The following is a 21,002-nucleotide window of genomic DNA, read 5'->3' as shown; positions in this document are numbered from 1 at the left end:
AAAATTATTTCAAAGTAGATTAAGAAGGTATGATTAGACCCTCTGTATAAAACAGAACTACAGTTTTGATATCACAACTTAAAGTATGCCTTGTCCCTGCCCCAGTTCTACTGGCATCAGAGGAATAAAATGCCAAAGACTATAATGCTGTTTTATAGTATGGGTTTTCAGGTGGTTGTTTTCTTAATAGAAAGTAAGGTCAGCAATCTGCATAGACTAAAGGCATGCATTAGGTTCACCACCAGAGGTTGGGGGCTCTTATTTGTAAACTGAAAAAATATGCAAATGAAAGAACAAGTAAGTTTCTTCGGACGGAAATGTAGTCAGCAGGAAGCAGTTAGGTTTCAGTGGCTGTGAGCTCAGAAACTCTGCAAAGTACACAGGGTCCATGGGGCTGCCTATCAAAGTTAGTGGCTCCTGAGGTATCCAAGGATTTGGGCTGGGGTCCAAACTGGGGGTCCTGCTGAGGATTTCATTATGGAGGAGCCTAAATCTTCTGGTAGGTAAAGCAACCTTTGTATATTTTTATACATATGTACCCTTTGAAGCCTTTTTTCAGGCATACAGCAAGTCATTGCAGAGAGTTAACCCTTGAAGTTTTTAGGTTAGGGCAACAAAGGATTGCTTTGAGGTATCTGATCGCTGAAAATAAAACTCGATTCAGTGCAACTACCACAATAATCAAGGTCAGAGAGGGAGGTGTGTGTGTGTGTGTGTGTGCATGCATCCATCTCTCTCTGTAGCCTTAATATCAATCACTTCATATCAATCATTTCAGAAATCATTGCTATATTTTAAAGATATGTTCTAAATGAGTGTGATGGTTAAAATGCACTTAAGATTAAAAAGCTGTATATTTTCTTTCGAATCAATAATTGTTTTTTAAAAGTAGATTGATAACTACTCTCTCACACATTTGATTTGATAGATATGTACACTAGTTGGAATCTATTCTAATATTTGAAATTTATACATTTCTGTTTAAAAAATATCTGCTGCCGTGTGACATGGAGATTTTTAAACAATCAGTGTGACATGGAGATTTTTAAACACTTGTTTAAAATCTCTATGAATTTGGCTCAGCTATATCCTTACAACAGAAGTTTTAGGAGAAAGCGTTTAACAACCCATGAAGTGTTATCCTTCATTCTCTTCTTCATCTTCATCCTCTGTCAGCCATGTTCAGAATTACAATTTTTGGAAGTACTTATTTCCTGGCTTTTTATTTTTTTTGCCTAACTGCATGATATACATGCCAGCATACTGGATAACAATAGAACAAAGAATTATATATCACTTCATAGTGCTTTTACAGCCCTCTCTAAGCGGTTTACAGAATCAGCATATTGCCCACAACAATCTGGATCCTCATTTTACCCACCTCAGAAGGATGGTGTCTACAAATATTGTTCCACATGCTAATCCTGCCACTATATTTTGTGCCACCAGCAAATGTGTCTTCTGAAGAGGAGCTTGTAAGAAGCAAGAAATAATTTAGGAGGAAAAAAACATACTCAGTTCTTTGCCAAGGGTTGCTACCCTCCATCTGATTTGGGGAAAATTTACTTTTATATTTTACTTTTGAAATCCTGAGAGGTGGCCCTCTGCCGTGTGCATGTGAAAATAAGGTATCTACGAAAAGACTAGAAGAAAAAGAAAATTATATCATTACAACTAATCTATTTGTAATTGTAAATATTTGTAATATTTAAACTCTTAATTAACAAATTACAAATAGATCATTGTGATGACAACATTTTCTGTGAAGGTCCTTTCACCACAATTCTCAAAGACTAATGAAAAAGGATAACTGTATTGTTGGATGAAGCACATTTTAACAATGAAAATGGATCATGAGAGTGGAGATGCTGTACGTACAATCTAGAGATATTCCACATACTCACCATTGTCACTCTTTAAACTTTATTAACCAGTTTCCCAGCAGTCTATGATTGTCTTCATCACAGCCACTGAGAACTTAAAATAAGCCAATCAGTGTTTCTCCCATTAATCAGTAGGAGAATGAAAAGATAGACATCACCTAGCAGTATATATTTTCCTTTGGAAGAAGTAAAAAAGTATGCTTCTTTGTTCTATTTAGGAAGCTTAATCTCAATGGCAACATGGCAACTTACCAGTTATGGCTGGGTGGGGTGGATAATTGAGGATTAGGAAGTGGGCTGAAGCAAGAGTTTCCCCAATGAGAAATCACTTATTGCTAAGTTCTAGAAGCAGTGTTTCTCAAACTTGGCAACTTAAGATGTGTGGACTTCAACTCCCAGAATACCCCAGCCATCCATGAGCTATACCTGAGTAAGGAGGAAATATATTCTACAATTATGGCAGAAAAGGACACAGGTATGGTTCTAAGCTGTGACTGAAACCAAAGACTCAAAGACTTTACCTTTAAAATGGGTGGCTATCTTACATTCACTGAGGATATGATATTGGTAGACTATTTTTCTATTATTATCTTTTGTTTGGTAGAGATTGTTTTAATTTCAAAGTAATCTTTGTGATAAATACAGTAATCTTTCAAATAAATATTTTATTTACTGTAGATTAGAGATATATTATTAGATATATGAGCAAGTGCAGAAAAGTAACCTTTGGATGTACAGTAAGCCAGTGCATTTTGCTTCTGTTTGGTATTGTTGTTTTATACTTTGTTAAATTCAAGGTATTTCATATTTAGCATATCAAATATTTGATGGATCAAGATGCCCAAATACTATATGAGGAACAATTGGTTTTTGTTTTTAATTAGTGGTACAAATCAAAACTCATTTGAAACTTCTTGATGTTAAGCCATTTGAGGCAAAATATCAAATGCCCCATCTTCAAAATGTTCTTTATTTTTTGTTTATTTAAAACATATGATTTGATGACCTATCCTCCCCCAACCATGGTTGGCTGGTTGAGGAATTCTGGGAGTTGAAGTCCACAAGTTTTAAAGTTGCCAAGTTTGGAGACCCCTGCCCTATTCCAATAGACAAATGGGGAACTGAGCTTTGGATTCAATGTCAATTGTATATTTGTAAAATATAGATGTTATGTTGAAACAAACATGATGTGAAAATGAATGGAAAAATAATAAGAAAAAGGTCATACTTTGCTTTTTATATTAAATGAGTTGGGTCTTCAGATCAATCTAACATAAGCATATTTATAACTCCCATTGGCTTGATTTCATGAATACAGTTATTCAAGACCAAAGATGCCATGTTGTGTCTTAGCACTAGGTCATTGTAATTGGTAAATTACAGATTATGGTTTGATTGTATAATTCAAGTCAATTTAATCATAGATATCTAGGTTATGCAAGCCATATTTTAGCACATTGTGTGACCCAGATTGTAGATTCGCTCACACAATGTTCAACTAATGTATTATAGAATTCTTGATCTTAGTTCAGACCAGCATTGAACTACATAAAGATATTGTCAGCATTCCAAATATCATGCAGAATCCATTGTCGAGAACTCTTCTCTGTAGGAATTTGGGGGTGACAGATATATGCTTGAGTAAAACATCATAACCCTCTGAAAGTATGTTTTTACATTTAATTTGTGCTCAGCAAGAAGGCAGAAGTTCTACTTCCTCTTCTTCCCCCTCTTACCTCATTTCACAGGAAATATCAGAAAGTTCTAAAAAAATCAGCATTTTTCCTTCATTAGAACGTTACTTCCAGTTCAGAATCATGTTGACACTGGCAAACAAATGAATGCTCAGAAAATAGAACATAGCAATACTTCCCTATTTATATAGCTCATATATGAGAGAAAATCCTTCCATATGCAAATGAATGTAGATTCTCTATATAGATCATGATATATGAAATGAAATAACCATCAGACCAAGAAGTTTAGGTATAAATTTCTATGCAGACATTAGAAGTATTCTTTAAAAAATAAGTCAATTTTTGACAATTCACTAATAGAAATTTGTTTAAGTGTAGGATGGAAAACAATAACAAATAACAGCTAAATTATTCTATTTCATGATAGTCCATCAAGATTCTTTGGGATCCTTGTTTTAACTTCAAAAATGGGGATTTGGCAAAAATGAATCTTGATAACCACTAATTATTTCACTTTTTTTCTCAATCCTAAAATCCGACTTTTTGTTCAATATATAATTATCCTGAGAAGACATATTCTTGATCAGCAATGTTGTTTTCTGTTTATTTATTTTGAAACCTGCCAGGGCCCCAAACTCATTCAATTTCCTCATAAAATGTTCTATATTAAAAATCAGTGGATACACAATCATATTTAAAGAAGAATAAAATTGAAATATGAATGCTGAGCCAGGTTAAATATGTACTACTAGTATGGACAAAGTGAAAGGGATGAAAGACTGTGGATATGCTATGGTTTGAGTTGCTTGAAAATGCATACAGGTAGTCCTTGACTTATGACCAGTTGCTTTGTGGCTTTTCAAAGATATCCCAAAGATTTATACAATTCAGTTCCAAAGTTCCAATGGACAATCATATGACCACATTTCAGGCATTCAGCAACTGGCCTGCATTTAGAGCTGTTTGCCCATCCTGCGGCCATAATGAACATGATTTATGAAGTTTTTCTCAAAAACCAGCATTTACTTTGTTTTCGACAAAATGGTTTGCTTAATGACCATTGCAAAATAAGATTGTAAAATTAGGTTGGTCGTGACCTGTTTTATAACCACCATAATGGACAAGCTCTGTTATTATCATAAATCAAGGATTACCTGTATAGCAGGTACAGATGAGAGTAAATCCTGTGTGTATGTGTGACAGAGATTTGCAAGAGATGAGGAGGAGGTTACAAATTACAGATTAAGAATAAAGAATAATTTCAGAATGCAGGCCCTTCCTCTTAAAGTATAGACAAGGGATATATTGAAATACCTAAAGGAAACACTGAATTAAACATTAGGGACTCAACTTTTCTTGGTAAGAGAAGTTTTCTTTCTTTGGAAATCAAATACTGCCTGTGTTGTAGACTAGTCTGAGGGCTCATGTAACTTATATTTCTACAACAATACTGTTCAAGTACAAAACTTGATACAAAGAACAGCATTTTGTATCATAATATTTCAGCTTCCTTATTTTCCATTTAATATGGCCTCATATGGGTGAGAGCCGAGGTGGCGCAGTGGTTAAATGCAGCACTGCAGGCTACTTCAGCTGACTGCAGTTCTGCAGTTCGGCTGTTCAAATCTCACCAGCTCAGGGTTGACTCAGCCTTCCATCCTTCCGAGGTGGGTAAAATGAGGACCCGGATTGTTGGGGGCAATATGCTGACTCTGTAAACCGCTTAGAGAGGGCTGAAAGTATAACATTTAGTTGGGTCAGAAGATCTCAGAGAATTGCTGGCTTTTCTTCTGTCCCAAGAACAAGCTCTCCATTGCTGCTTGATGAAGCAACCCTTTTAAGACAACCACATCCTGTTTCTGGGGCAGAGGAAAGGAAAACATGAAGATTTTGCTCTGCTAATATCATAAGCACATGACTAGTAACATCTTTTAAATTCTACAGCTTACAGGCTTCCACTTTTGTTTGCCGCATATGTAAGTCAGAGTTCAGTCAGAGTCAAACGTCATGATAGTTTGTCTGATTTTGGTTTGTATGATGTGTGAACTATGTGATGATAGCTTGGTCAACAAACTACAGTTAAAATAAAGCATGGCTAAATACTTAAGAATAAGAATCTGAGGAACAAAAACAAATAACTAAGTTATGAAAGATTGTTAACACAAGGACATACAAGTTAATAACACTAACCATGAAAATACTACTTATTGTACATTTAAAACTATGCAGACTAAGATAAGGAGAATAAAACAGAGTAGCATAAGAAAATAAAGGTAGACCAAGATATTTGACAGATCAAACAATCTAGATTATGCTGTCATCTTCATATTGATTGCAGGACATTGATATCATAAGTGAGTCCATGGACTGTTATATCATGTCTCAAACATTGAGTGGCACTACAAAAAGGAAAGGAATTTGCTATGCTCCATTTACAAATTAACAATCCCCAAATATTTTAAAGATACCAGATTGAGAAAGACATTGGACTTTGGCCGCTTCGGGTCTTTCTTTTTAGTGCCTTCCATTCGCCATCCCGCACAACCTTTAATCTTTCTCTCTTTCATTTATTTTGTCCTTCCTAATTGTCCTTATCAGTTATTTCAGTCTCCCTTGGGAATAATATATCTAATCTTGATTTTTCCACCCTTTTCACGCCCATCTCTTAATGTGTCTCCCTAATCCTACTCTGTGCTGATTAGCTTTCTATCCCTTGTTCCCCCCTCCCCCAAGCTGGCAGAAGAGCTGTAGCATTGTCAAGGTGGGTAAAATCTGAGACATTTCACCAACTGTTCTGGCAGTATTAAGTTAGGTGATCTGTAGGGAGCAGTGACAACTAAATGCCTGTTGGCAACTTAAGGTAATACAGCCACACCATCTTCCCAGGGTTCTTGTAAGTCTCTTCTGCATCGTTCTTTCTTTCTATGGGCCAAGGTGGCGCAGTGGTTAAATGCAGCACTGCAGGCTACTGCTAGATCAGCAGGTCAGCGGTTCAAATCTCACCGGCTCAGGGTTGACTCAGCCTTCCATCCTTCCGAGGTGGGTAAAATGGGGACCCGGATTGTTGGGGGCAATATGCTGACTCTCTGTAAACCGCTTAGAGAGGCCTGAAAGGCCTATGAAGCGGTATATAAGTCTACTGCTATTGCTATTGCTTTCTTTTTTCCCCTCCAGGGAAAAATGGAGGGCACACTTATTTGCTGCCCCCATTGCAGGAGTTCTTTGAAGCCTGATGAAAAGCCTGTTGGCAGTTGGTAAGGAAAGAATCTTACCACTCTCAGAGCAGGGGATTTGAAGTCTCCCGTTGCTGTACTGAAAAAAATTCTATCCAGCTGATCAAGTATTTGGCAGACTTATTTTGACTTGAGGTTCTGCGATTGCGAAAGGGCACTAAATTTACTGTCAAAATAAGCCTTGTTTTTGTTCTCAGCTCTTCCTGCTTTATCAGGCAGTTTATTCACCTTGCGATCAAAGGCAATAGAGGCAGGATAGAGATAAGGTATAGAGATGATAAATGTATGCGCAGAAGCATATCTTACTTCCATTGAGCTATTGGTCATTCTGGAAAACGTCTGGTCCTGCCACATTATGCTACTCCCGGTGCCACTTCAAACTCTGAAGCAGTTCAAAGCCCACCTGTTAGTACCTACAGAGGAGAAATAGGGAGAGACTCTCCAGATTTGGAAGGGATATGAGAGCTACTTAAAAGAACTTCTGCAGAGACAAACATCAAATCTCATCGAATATCAATAGCCATAAGGCAGTGGTTCCCAAACTTGGCAACTTTAAGACTTAAAGTAAATAAAATATTTATTTGAAAGATTACTGTATTTATCACAGCTCTTTAAGCAGAGCTGGCTGGAGAATTCTGGGAGTTGAAGTCCACAAGTCTTAAAGTTGCCAAGTTTGGAAACCACTGCCATAAGATATTACTTAATTACTGCCTACTCACATCCTGGCATGTCAACTTGAATTAAAACCCTAATATAGTCCATAAGGTTCTGACATATGGCACATTGATACAGAGATTCTATGACAGTTTTAAAGCAGTTCCAGGTCTTTGTGATGTCACAATATTACTTATGTTACAAAGCCAAGATGATTTATGTTTCCATTCTAGTCGAAACTATAGTAGAATTGGGTGTGCATGTTAGCTCTCTCTGCATCCTCATCTTGGTTTTGTGGAGTTTTTTTTCCCCTATATGCAGAAACTCTTAACTCACTAGTCCTCCTGAGGTTTAAAGAAATAGATGACTTAACACATTTTCAACTCCACCTCATAGAAATCACAAATATCCTTTGGTAGGCAACTACACAAATGTATATAATATGAAGTAAGGATGTGAATGATATTTATGTGTGTGTGTGGGATCCTCGGTCTTCTCTGAGCTTGGCTGTTCTCTTGCAGACCTTTCATGATCAAACTAGGTAACATCATCAGTGCTACTAGGGGCCCTGTCACTGTTACTGTGGGTGGTCTTGGTTGCTCCTTGACTGGGCTGTGGTTTACTGTTTGTTTGTCTGATGTGGTCATTTTTGATTGGGGTATTGTTTACTTCTTGGTCGTTGGACCAAAATTTATTTTGGTGATCATCTCTGCTCATCTGAGTGTTGATTGCCGTTGAGGTAGTTTTGATCTTTTGGTTTCCTTTTTGTTTTTTTAATTGTCTCTTTTGAATGGTATGTAGATTAGTTTTTTTTGGGAGGGGGGGAATAACACACAAGCCCAATCATAACAGAGACTTTTAACTTGAAGTATTTTACCTACAATGGATAATGAAGACTCTCTAATACAGTGTTTCTCAACCTTGGCAACTTGAAGATGTCTGGACTTCAACTCCCAGAATTCCCCAGCCAGCGAATGCTGGCTGGGGAATTCTGGGAGTTGAGGTCCGGACATCTTCAAGTTGCCAAGGTTGAGAAACACTGCTCTAATAAGTGGTTTTGGTTAATGAAGGGGAATGAGAAACAGGAAGCACTGCCTTCAGGCTCCTGAGTGGTCTCAATACAACAAGCTGCCCAGACTTTGCTCCTTTGTTTTTATGTCAGTAGTCAGAAGACGGAAGAGAGCAAATCTTCTGTGTGTCTGCCCCCACTTCAAACATTCCATCTTTTTCTCCTTCAGAGGTAAACCAGATGCCCGGAATGTCAGCAAATTGAAAATCTTCATCTCTGACATCCTTCGTTTGTATTTCAGGAACATTCAAACATTCAACATTCTCATTTTTTTCTTCATATTTTGTTGTTAGAAACAGCAAATAATCCAGCTTCCTCTCAAATCTGTCGAATGTGTCAGATAACTTTTGTAGTGCGGAAAAAATCATTTGAAATGAATCATTTGAAATTTGAGCAGACGCCATCTTTGTACGCAGTTAGTATTTTCCCTTTAGAAACTTTAAGGTATTTGCAAGTAAAAACAAGCTGGGAGCTGTACAATCTTACCTGATCTTAGACCAACCCAGCCAAGCAATAAAAGTGTCAATTTGTAGGGAGCCAAATTATAGTAAATTAGTTTACAGCCCTGTTACAGAGAGTCAGAGGAGATGTTGGAGTAATCTTTCCTTTACCCAAGTTTGAGAAGTATCCGCTTACAGTAACTCTGAGGCAGGTTCCTCAGCATTTTTCCTTAATCTATATTTAGATCAAATCTTGGTTTATTCAGCTCCCTCTCTCAAACGCACCTATGTATATTATGCTGAAACTTTTTACTGCACTGTTGTCCTGTCTTAGAACTTGAACTTACACAAAAAGTTAAAAAATGTTAGCAGAAAAGAATTTGTGGCATGCTTGCCATCTCATAAAAAGTAGAAATGAGAGATGGTTAAAGAAGAGCTGGAAGAGTGAAGGAGCCCTCTTCCAACCCATGCTAAAATCCACACTTCTCAAAGGGGTTTAAGAGCTCCTCATTCTCCTCACCCCATTCATGAAAACAAGAAATATCAGACCTGAGTGTCATCGGCACATAGATGATCTAAAGTCAAATCTCCAGAGAAAGTCCCACACTGATTTCATAGACATGTTGAAAATAGAATTTTGCTACACGCTTAAACAAGAAGTAGAACAGAGATTCTCGTAGAACTACATGGAACTGCCTAAGTAGTTGATCCTGTCACATTCAATGGCATCGAAAATTACTGTGAAGTCCAGGAAAGCATTACAGTTACCAGCTATGGCCACAAGGATTATTTCTGTCTTCAGAATACTCCCCTATTTAAACAGGAATCAATTTCTCTAATCAGCAGCTTGCCTGTTGTGCTCGTAATTGGTGGATTTTTGTTTCATGCAACAGATATTTTTACAATGTATTATTTAATCAATCTTTAGTGTGTTTTTAAGATTTAAGTAAATGCAGATACTTTGGATGGAACATCATGTGGCTTTTTATGATTCAGCAACACCCTTTTCTTTTGCAAACCCAATCTGTATTTACTTAAAAACCTGTTACACATAAGGAAGGAGACTTCACTTTCATATAGGAAATGACGTGTCTTACTAAAATGCCCTAAAAGTGCCAGGCCCCTACATTAGCCACAAACTAAAAAACAAAAAAGCATTAGAAAGTATGCAGAATTGGGTGTGCTCTATCAAAATTAAAAAGGAATCGTTAAAATCAGTGCAGTAATATAAGAAATGTGCAGGCATACCAGTGGTGGGTTCCAGCCGATAGGACCCGGTACTGCCATACCGGTAGTAGCCGGGAGCAACAACCACCATACCGGTACAGTGGCTCATTTGGCCTCCCTGCATTCCATACCTGTTTATAATGTGACCGGCCAATTGTGCATGCACGCACAGCATGTGGTGTCTGTGTGACCTCTGCTGAGCAGCTGGGTGTCACGGGGGCGGTGATATGCGCATGTGCACGCAGCACACATGCACAACTAGAATGCCTGGCCCCATGCACAGCGTACGATAGCGACGGGGAGTGGAACCCACCACTGAGGCATACAATCAATGCATTTAAATTAGTCCCGTGTTCAGTACACACCTGTTAAAGTTTGAAAGCACTTGATCTGGATGTTGCAACATTGGCCCTGATGCAGGGACTATCATCCTTTAATAGAAGTTGGGTATAAGCCAAGTCAGGTCTATCAGGTTGCCTTCTACTCAAGGAAAAATAAGTCTCCTCCTTATTTGTCTATAGAATGGACAATGGAGGATGATATATTACCGGGTTTCTACTTCTTCCATAGCACAAGGGCAAAGCCTTGTGCTATTACAGGGCAATGTTGACTTCCAATACAGTAAATTGGAAAGAAAGATCCTGCCACCCTGCCAGTATAAAAGCTTTTATATGGTTTAATGTTTCTAATTGGGAAAGGTATTCTATAGGAACCACTAAACAATTGAGCCATTCCAAGATTAAAACAACTGATAACTTCCCAGTAACTTCAGATGTTCTACATCAAAGATTCAGATACAGCTGACCTTCATTTTAGTCAAGCCCATCTCCAGCCAAAAGATGGCATTTGGGATGCATTCAGAGTCCATTGGAGGTAGGTGGCCAATAAATTTAAATACATAAATAAAATAGAAAAGCTGCTCTTAAAAATCTTAGACTGCACTTGTTTTAGAGACACAAACTAAAAGGAGAACATAGCAATAGCAGTTTGACTTATATACCACTTCATAGGGCTTTCAGCCCTCTCTAAGCAGTTTACAGAGTCAGCATATCGCCCCCACAGTCTGGGTCCTCATTTTACCCACCTCGGAAGGATGGAAGGCTGAATCAACCTTTGAGCCGGTGAGATTTGAACCGCCGAACTGCAGTTAGCAGTCAGCTGAAGTGGCCTGCAGTACTGCACTCTAACCACTGTGCCACCTTGGCTCTTGGCGTTATATTTCATACTTAACTATCAGTAAATCAGAATAGAGTTAGAAGGGACCAAACATCTGCTCAAGTAGGATACCCTATACCATTTCAGATAGGTGTCTGTCCAATCTTGTCTTAACAACCTCCAGTGATGAAGCACTTACAACATCTGAAGGCCAGCTGTTCTACTAGTTAATTGTCCTCACTGTTAGGAAGTTTCTCCTTAGTCCTAGGTTGCGTCTCTCCTTGATTTGTTTCCATCCATTGCTTCTTGTCTTGCCTTCTTGTGCTTTGGAAAATAAGTTGATCCCCTCTTCTATGTGGGAGCCCCTCTAATATTGGAACACTGCTATCATGTCACCTCTAGTCCTTCTTTTCTTTAGATTAGCTATACCCAAATCCTGCCACTGTTCTTCATATGTTTTCATCTCCAGGCCTTTAATCGTCATAGTTGCTCTTCTCTGCACTTTTTCCAAACGCTCAACATCTTTTTTTGTAGTGTGGTGACCAAAACTGAATGCAGTATTCCAGGTATGGTCTTACTAAAGCTTTTTAAGACAGTATTAATACTTCATGCTATTTTGATTCTATGCCTCTGTTTATACAGCCAATAATTTTTTTGGCTGCTGCCTCACACTGCTAGTCCTTTTGCTGTGCGCAGTATGATATCTCATTCCCTCTAAAATCTGCTGCGGGGAAATAGTAACAATTTTTTGTCTTCTGCTGTACCAACCTGAAGAAAAATATCTATTTATAGTTACCAGGAGAAGTTCCGTTGTAATGATCAACATCATTTAAAGAGAAGCAATTGTGGGGTTTTGACTTGTAGGCTTCTTTCTAACACCCAGGATATTTTCAAAGCAGTTGTTATATGACCTTACCAGGCTGAATGCTAAGCCCCACCAGGCCTGCCCTGTCTGCCTTCTCACCTTACAAGTTATAAATGTGTGGCTAGTCTCTTACTTTTTATATTTCTAAACTTCAGCATTCATGTTTACTCATTTGTAGTCCCTTCTCCATCTTGGTGTTGGCCTTCAGCTTCCATAATTCTACTCAGTATGTCCACTGATTGTAAGTCAATTAGGTAATTTATTAACAGTATTAAGCAATGAAGTCTATTTTATAACTTCATATTCAGGGTTTTATTTTAAATGGAAACTTAATTTTAGAGTTGCATAAGCATTCAGTTCAGAGAACTGAATTTGGGGACATTACAGGTTGTTCCTCATGACCAAGTTAAACATTTGTCAACCAGCCAACAGCAGAAAATACCCTGTTCTCAGTGGTGAGTCTTATCCTGCCACAGGAACAATGCCAGCAACTATTTCTGTCCTTATTTTATTAAGGATAGAGACTGGTGGATTTCTCCCACTTTTGAGCCTCTTCCCTTCCACCAAATGTCATTAAAAGTTGGAAGACATCAATTGATCATTCTCCTTAATATGGGAGGGGCTGGGAGGCAAGTTTTGTTTTGATAGCTGGTTAGATTGGCAGGTTTAGTCATCTGCCAAAGCTTACTCTGGTCTGGTACAAATGTGGTGTACATGTGACTTCAAAAGCAGCCTGAATATCAATTGATATTTTTGGATTACTATGGTTGGTTATACAGTCAGCCAGATGTTTAGCCTAGTTTTGGCTTTTTTGCCCACCTGTCGAGTCCTTCCCAATGTCTTGGGATAGGCAGATGTAACAATAATATTAAATGTAACATTGCAGGATGTATGCTGTTCCAAGCAACACTGCCTTTTATAATTGACTGGTGGCAACTTTATCAATGTCAATGGTGTTCAAGTAGTGCTCCAGATGTTTTGGGATTGCACTCAAGGCTACCTATTACTATTGGTACTATCTTTGTTTTCTTTTACCACAGTCACGCTACTTCTGTTTGCAAATCCTTATATTTTCTGATTTTCTCTAGGGTTTTTTTTTCCTTCTCTTCCGCTATCTCAGGTATTGCAATGCCCATTATCCAGGCTGTTTTTTAGTTTTTCTTATCAACAAAGATACTTATCTTTTATAATTTTAAAGCCCCAGAGCAGTTTAGCTTCTTCATTTTCTATTACTTTGTCTATTTTGTGGTGTCACCAGTTCTTGCTTGCAGGCATAGTGGTATTTCTTGCAGATATTATTATATTCTCCTGACTCCAGTTGATTCTGACTGGCTCATAGCATGAAAGCAAGACATTGTAAATAAAAAGAATGTTAACAACATAACAAAAATCTAGTCAACAAGACAAACATGTCAGATACCAACAAGAGGTTTCAGCCACCCTAGCCTGGGGTGATTGGAGTCTGGGAGCCTCTCAACCAATGCCTGACAGAAGAGCCAGGTCTTTAAGGTCCTCAGAATGCCTTCAGGTAGGAATCCATATCTCAGGGGGAAACACATTCCATAGGGCAGACACTGCAACAGAGAAGGCATGTTTCCAGGGTCCAAATAGGTGGCATGGCTTAATCAATCCACAGGACCCAGGGGTGGGTTTCAACCGGTTCGCGGCGGTCCCTGCGAACCGGTTGGTCGCCGAACCCGGAAGTAAGTAACTTCCGGGAACGGCGAAGCCCCCCCCCCCCGCACCCATGCGCGCCCGCGCCCGCTCCTTACCCGGTTTTGACGAATTCTGCGCTTCCACGCATGCGCAGGATGCATACAGCGCCTGCGCGATCCTTCAGGAGCAGCTGGAGCATCGCACAGACGCTAGTACGCATGCGTGCGCGAGGACGCCGCACGCGTGCGCGAGGACGCCGCCGGCCTCGTTCCAACCGAACCGGTTGGAACGGGGCGAGAAACCCACCCCTGACAGGACCCCAGCTCTGTTGGAACTAACTGGTTGGGTGGACACTACAGGAAATAGGTCATAACCAGCACCTTGAATTATACCCAGAAGCAAGCTGGCAACCAGTACAGCTGATGAAGTCAAGATGTCACATGGGCATTCTGAGTTATGCTTATCGCTGCCTCCAGCCCTGCCTTCAAGATTAGGTGGAGGTTCTGGATGGTCTTCAAAGGACAGTCCCAAGTCGAGTCCATTGCAGTAATTGAATTGAGCACATGAATAATTGTCTGAAAGGCCTCCCAATCTAGGAAAGGGCTCAGTTGGTGCACCAAATGAAGTTATGAAGTCTTCCTCACCATAATTGCCACTTGCCTACCAAGCAGGAACTGTGAGCCCAAGAAGATTCTAGATTGCACACGATTCTTGAGTGGGTAAGTGCTACCCCATCCAAGGTCTAAAAGATGAAATATCCCCACATCTAGGTAGCCTAAAATCCAGAACTATTCCTTCTTCCTAAGATTAAATCAGATGTGGTTCCGCCCTATCCATTGTAGTATTACTGTATATTAGTAGTACTATTACTATTATAGAATCATATTATTCTGGAGTTCATGTAATCCTTGCTTAACAATCCTAATTGGAATTGGCAACTTCATTGCTGAGCAACATAGTCATTAACAGAAATGTCATATGACCACTCAAATTAGTAACAGCAGTTCCAGCAATCCTAGTTGCTATCATTGAACAAATCCCATTTGGTCATTAGGCAAGGATCCACCTGGATCAGGCCATTCTTGGAAAGTGAGGGATTATCTTTGTTTTCCCAATCCAGCTAGGTTTCTTCCATCTCTGCTAATTTGGCTGCCAGCCTACCCGCTGCTGCCAGTTGGCCCCACTTGCACCATGTGCCATACTGTGTGCCACACCTGGCCAGGGCCTTCTTTTATACTACCTTCTTTCACACTGGTCTTCTTTATTCTGAATACAGATTTTAAGAAAAGACTGGATACCCAACTATCTGAAATGGTCTAGGTTCTCCTGCTTGATCAGGATAGAAGATCTCCAAGGTCCCTTCCAGCTTTATTCTGATTGATTGCGGTCCAAATAGCTCTGTGCAGTAAATATGGTTTTTATCTTTATTTCCAATTGGATTTTTCACTAAGCCCATTAATAGGATTTGGAGGACAGCCAATATTAAGCCTTCAAATCAGTTTCAACAACTTTCTGTTTAATACGAAAGGGAAGCCTTTGTGCAGTTTTTCATGGCAAACTATGTCCATGATGTTTGATGTATGATTAAGCCAGCTTCTTGCATCCATTCACTTTGAGAATTTTCTTGCATCCATCTCCTGGTGGAATAACATTTGCCAGTAGTTTGAATTTCCTCTCCCTCCAAACTCTGCATGCTGCATACTTCACAAATCTGTTCTGGAGTATGTGGGAGACATTTTGAGATTGGTTTAGTGTGTATGAAGGAATGCAGCAGGAAGGAGAGCTGAGTAACAGGAAGTTCCATTGCATCAGTGGAAATCCATACAATATGCTAAATAACCGATTGCTTGAACTTGCTGAAATTTATTTTTTATTTTTTGTTTTTTCAGATCTCAACAGCCAAGTAAAAGGAACTGAAAACAAAAAACGCTACAGTGAGATTTTCCGAAGTTTGGATGCCCTTGAAATTTCAATTGGAAATGCGTGCGTATTTTGTGTCTTTGTTGTCCTCAGCATGCACTAAAGACATTTCTTAATGCTGTTGTGAATGTGGTATGTGATGGTGGGGAGATAAGTTCTTATAACCTGAAAGATCCAGGCCATGAGTCAACACTCATCTCTGTGGGTAGCAGCTACTAGAAAATCAAGCACTGCAGATTGGGATTGTGCTGTAGAACTGACACCGCCATCATTTTCTGAATTTACATACACAGAATATGTTTTTCAAGAATGCAGACAGAGAAATGTTGGAATTGAAGGGGATGGTAGAGGTACTTGGTGCCAAGTTGCACATGCAATGTTTAAGGAACAAAATATTTTATACTATTGAACTATTCTGCTGCCATTCTTCTGATGTAAATCAACTAAGATGCATGTAAACAGCAAACTGTTAAGCATAATTTAAATGTCTGGCAATTCATGATTTAGTAGAGGTAGGCTGAAGCACTTTATAATAGTTATTTACTATAGGGACTGGCTTCTGCAAGGAAATGACCTCAAGAAGTGTTTCAATCTGAAGGTTGCATCAAGATTCGCACACAGTCTGAGTGTTAGGACATGACTCTTTGCACAGAGGTCTGTTGCCTTCAGTTGATATTGAATCCCAAACATGATTTTAAGTATACTAATAAATTAAAGTCATTTGATTTGGTGGCATACTTTTTGTTATTGTTGTTACTATTGTTATATTCTTCTTTGGGGCATGCATACACTTGCCTACCATTTTCAATTCCTGTATTGTTTGTTTTGGACAGAAGAACAAACAAACTGCTATTGTGGTACTGTAAGTACTACTGTAGTTTTTATAGGAATGAAAGGTTGTACAGTATGTTAGATCATAGTCCTTTTCAGCCCGATCTGCTCTCCACTGGGACAGAGTTGTGGTGGCTCACAAATGTAAGAGTTATTTATAATCTTTGCTTGTTGCCTACTATTCTACAGATGTCACCACAGTCTAATTCCTCCTTCCCCGAGCTGTGATGTATAGATATTAGGACTAATTTGGTATTATCAACACAACCTGGATCAACAGCTAGTTGGAAAAGCCTGATTTTATTTTGTAGACACCAATGAGTGGCAATTTCTTACTGAAAGGCTATGTATTTGTATGTACCATATTTTTCGGAGTATAAGATGCACCAGAGTATAAGATGCACCAAGATTTTGAAGAGGCACATTAAAAAAAAAAGTTTTTGCATTCTGCAGACCTCCCAAAAACGGCCCTGTTTTTTGTCAAAAAAGGGCATGAATAGCCTTTAGGAGGTTTGTAGAGTGATCCTGGGGGCTGGGGAGGCCTGGGGGGGGCAAAAATGAGCAAACAATGGCCCATTTTTTGTCAAAAAAGCACATGCATAGCCTTTAGGAGGCTTATAGAGTGCTCCCAGGGGGATGGTCTGTTTTTTGCTCATTGTTGCCCTCCCCAGCCCCCAGAAGCACTCTGGAAGCCTCCTAAAGGCTATGCACAGCCATTTTTGCGAAGAGGGTGTGGTTTCGGAGGCCAAAAATGCTGTATTCAGTGTATAAGACGCACCCAGATTTTCAGCCTCTTTTTTGAGGGAAAAAGATGTGTCTTATACTCTGAAAAATATGGTGTTAGAACAAATGTAAGCCACTGTCATACAATTTCATTTGGAAAAGTGAATGGCAATATAAGACATTTTCAGTTTTATTATTTTTAAGATAAATGAATGCATATTTGTCTAGTTCTGCAGGTTTGAAATAAGTTGTATGTTTATTTACAGCTGTGTAGATGCCCATTAAGCGCATGCTAAAAGTAAAAATGCACACATTAGGTGCACAGTAAAAACCTCACTCCTCTCCAGAAATGTTGATCCACTACTTTTGTCATTAAAAGAATGAAGGACTACTGTATAATTTCCCATCCTCAGAGGCCTTTGCTTGCTCAGATTAAACGGGGGGCAATAAGAAAGGGCTGTAAACCTCTGGGTACAGCTTTGAGCTTATTACATTCTTAAGATTTGTTATTTTTCTTCCTACTGTTGAATTGTGTCTAATTCTTGCAGATTGGCTGTAGTTTTCTTGGCATGGTTTGCCACACCTGCTTCCTATGCTCGAGACAAAGTGACTGGCCCAAAGTCATACAAGTGGCTTTGTGCCTAAAGCAGGACTGGAACTCACAGTCTTCCAGTTTCTAGTCTGATCTTTTAACCACTACACCAAACTGGCTGTCTCGTTTGAGAGTTTGAGGAACTCAAACTAGTTCCTTGATTAGGCTGCTGTTTACTGCTTGTTTGTTTGCCTGGTGTTAATCCTGATGTTAATCCCAGGTTATCTGGGTGTTGATTCCTGGCAAAAAGGTATTCTGGTCTTTGGAGGATTTTTTAAAAAGCTTTTTTATTATTGGTTGTATTATATTATTAACTGTTTTGATTGCTGTGTAAATGTTGTTTGTCTCTATGTGCCTATTAATGGCTGATTTGCCTGACTGCCAAGCTTCAAATATTTACCTAGCATTTTTGGATTCAGCTTGGTGTTGGATGCTTCTAATTTTCCAAATGAAACTATGGTTAAGTCTGTTATGTTGATATGTTGTGAAATTAAGACGTTTTCATTGTGTCTTCTGGATGCTAGTTGGTGTTCATGGGTGCACTCTGCTAGTCTTCAGCCTGTTTGTCCTAGGTAGTGACTGTTACAGCCCTTACACTGCATGTTGTAGATGCCTCCTGTTTTTTTCTTTGGCTGCTGGACATTTTGGAGATGTTTTGGATGGTTTTAGTTTTTTTGTATGCCATGGTGATGCGATGTGGTTGTAACTGATTGTTTTTGAGATGCTTTTGATGTATGATATTGACATATTTTTCATAGTGTGTGTTGATTGTAAAGTTGCGTGGCTATCCATTTTGTTGGAAGATGTTGTATGGAGTTTCCTTTTCCTGGTGTTCTGGGTTGTGTTTGTGCTTGTCTGAATAATGTTCTTATACAGCTCCTCTTGTGGGAGGCAAGGGTGTTACTTTTGTAGTGGAGCACTTGGTTGGTATGAGTAGTTTTGCAATAGACTTTTGTTTGCTGCCATTTCCTCTGCTGATAAGAATACTTGGAAAGGGTAGCATACAGTCACTGCAATATATCCTAAGAATAGTAATCACACTGGTGTTCATTTGCAATAGTTAGACTTAGACTTATATATCGCTTCATAGGGCTTTCAGCCCTCTCTAAGCGGTTTACAGAGTAGATTTGTAGATTTGTAGATTTTATTAATATTTGTAGGCCGCCCTTTTCCCTGAGGGGACTCAGGGCGGCTCACATAAAATCAGGGAGGGGGAATACAGACATTGACATAGAGACATATAATAAAATAGTAAGCAACATACATTCATCATTCGGGAGGGGCGGCTATCCTTATCCCCAGGCCTGACGGGCTAGCCAGTTCTTAAGGGCTGTGCGGAAGGCCTGGACGGTGGAGAGGGTACGAATCTCCACGGGGAGCTCGTTCCAAAGGGTCGGGGCTACTACTGAGAAGGCCCTCCTCCTTGTAGTTGCCAGCCGGCATTGGCTGGCCGATGGAATACGGAGGAGGCCTAATCTATGTGATCTTATTGGTCGCAGGGAGGTAATTGGCAGAAGGCGGTCTCTCAAGTATCCAGATCCACTACCATGTAGGGCTTTATGGGTGACTAGTAACACCTTGAAGCGCATCCGGAGACCGACAGGCAGCCAGCGCAGCTCGCGGAGGATAGGTGTTATGTGGGTGAACCGAGGTGCACCCACAATCACTCGCGCGGCCGCGTTCTGTACTAGCTGAAGTCGCCGGATGCTCTTCAAGGGCAGCCCCATGTAGAGCACATTGCATATTGCCCCCAACAACAATCCGGGTCCTCATTTTACCCACCTCGGAAGGATGGAAGGCTGAGTCAACCCTGAGCCGGTGAGATTTGAACAGCCGAACTGCAGAACTGCAGTCAGCTGAAGTAGCCTGCAGTGCTGCATTTAACCACTGCGCCACCTCGGCTCTTGCTGGTATATTTGTCCATGAAACTGAAAATAGATAATGAGGCAGAGATTGGTGAAGTCCATCATTTTGAGTAGTTGGATCTTAGTGTATTCGGTGTGAGAGAGAGAGAGGGAGGGGAGGGAGAGAGGGAGGGAGGGAGAGAGAGGGGGGAGAGAGAGAGAGAGAGAGAGAGAAGTGCTGCTGCAATACATTTTTCCATACATTTGTCTGGGTGAAAGAATGGGTAAACTTAAGGCATAAAAAACTATTAACTTTGGAGGGACATGATCTCCAACTGGGGTGGCGTGCCTTTTCATGGTATGGGAAAAATAAAATACATTGATATTTTCAAAGGCACATTGTTAGAAATGCACTACTGTTAGTATGGGGGGAAATTAGAAAAGACACTGTGTAGAAATACCAGTCTGGTTCTCCACGATGGAGGCACTGATTTATCCAATGTGATTCTTATGAAAAAAATTCTAAGGTATAAGGACATTTTGAATGATAAAGGGGAACTTAAATCAAAACAAGAACTGATTAATCAAAGGATCGATCTAGCATGGTGGCCATATGTGCAAATACAATCAAGAAATGAGAAAGATGCAAGAATGTAGTTTCTATAAAAAAAACCAACAGAACTATACCAGATATTACTAGGGACAGATGAAAAATTAATTAACAAAATTTATGACTACTTACTGAGTATCAAAATGGAAGAAGAGCAAGTGAAAGAAACAATGATAAGATGGGCTAAAAACTTTAGTTACCTAATAGTACTAGACAAATGACAGAAATTATGGGATAGAAATTGTAAATTAACAATGTCAGTGGCCCGTAAGGAAAATCTATACAAAATATTTTATAGATGGCATTTACCACCAAGGCTAGCAAAGATGTTTGAAAACTTGTCAGCTAAATGTTGGAAATCTAATGAGATACCAAGTTCATATTATCATATGTGGTGGACATGCCCAAAAGCAAAAAAAAAATATAGGACTAAAATACATACTTGGTTAGAAAAAATGATAAAACAACACATAGATTTGAAACCAGAAATATTTCTGATTATACTACCAGAGCAGTATAATAAAGGGAATACATATTTACTTTTGCATGCAGTAACAGCAGCAAGTATGGTGTTTGCACAACAATGGAAAAATGAAGAGGTCC

The 21,002-nt window shown here is 39.4% G+C and overlaps 1 protein-coding gene across 1 annotated transcript in view; it reads left to right on the top strand.

The window, feature by feature from the left end:
- Window positions 1-21,002, top strand: part of GMIP (GEM interacting protein) — a 78,237-nt gene that overhangs the window by 11,695 nt on the left and 45,540 nt on the right. Inside the window, exon 2 of the mRNA XM_087710687.1 lies at window positions 15,769-15,862. Within this exon, the coding sequence (XP_087566813.1) occupies window positions 15,769-15,862 (94 nt within the window). The remainder of the gene's footprint in view (window positions 1-15,768; window positions 15,863-21,002) is intronic.

The sequence above is a fragment of the Thamnophis sirtalis genome, unplaced genomic scaffold (genome assembly GCF_051295495.1).
Source record: "Thamnophis sirtalis isolate CommonGarterSnake01/CBP01778 unplaced genomic scaffold, rThaSir2_p1.2 scaffold_3, whole genome shotgun sequence".
Classification (NCBI taxonomy): domain Eukaryota; kingdom Metazoa; phylum Chordata; class Lepidosauria; order Squamata; family Natricidae; genus Thamnophis; species Thamnophis sirtalis.
This window is presented reverse-complemented; position numbering and strand designations above follow the sequence as displayed.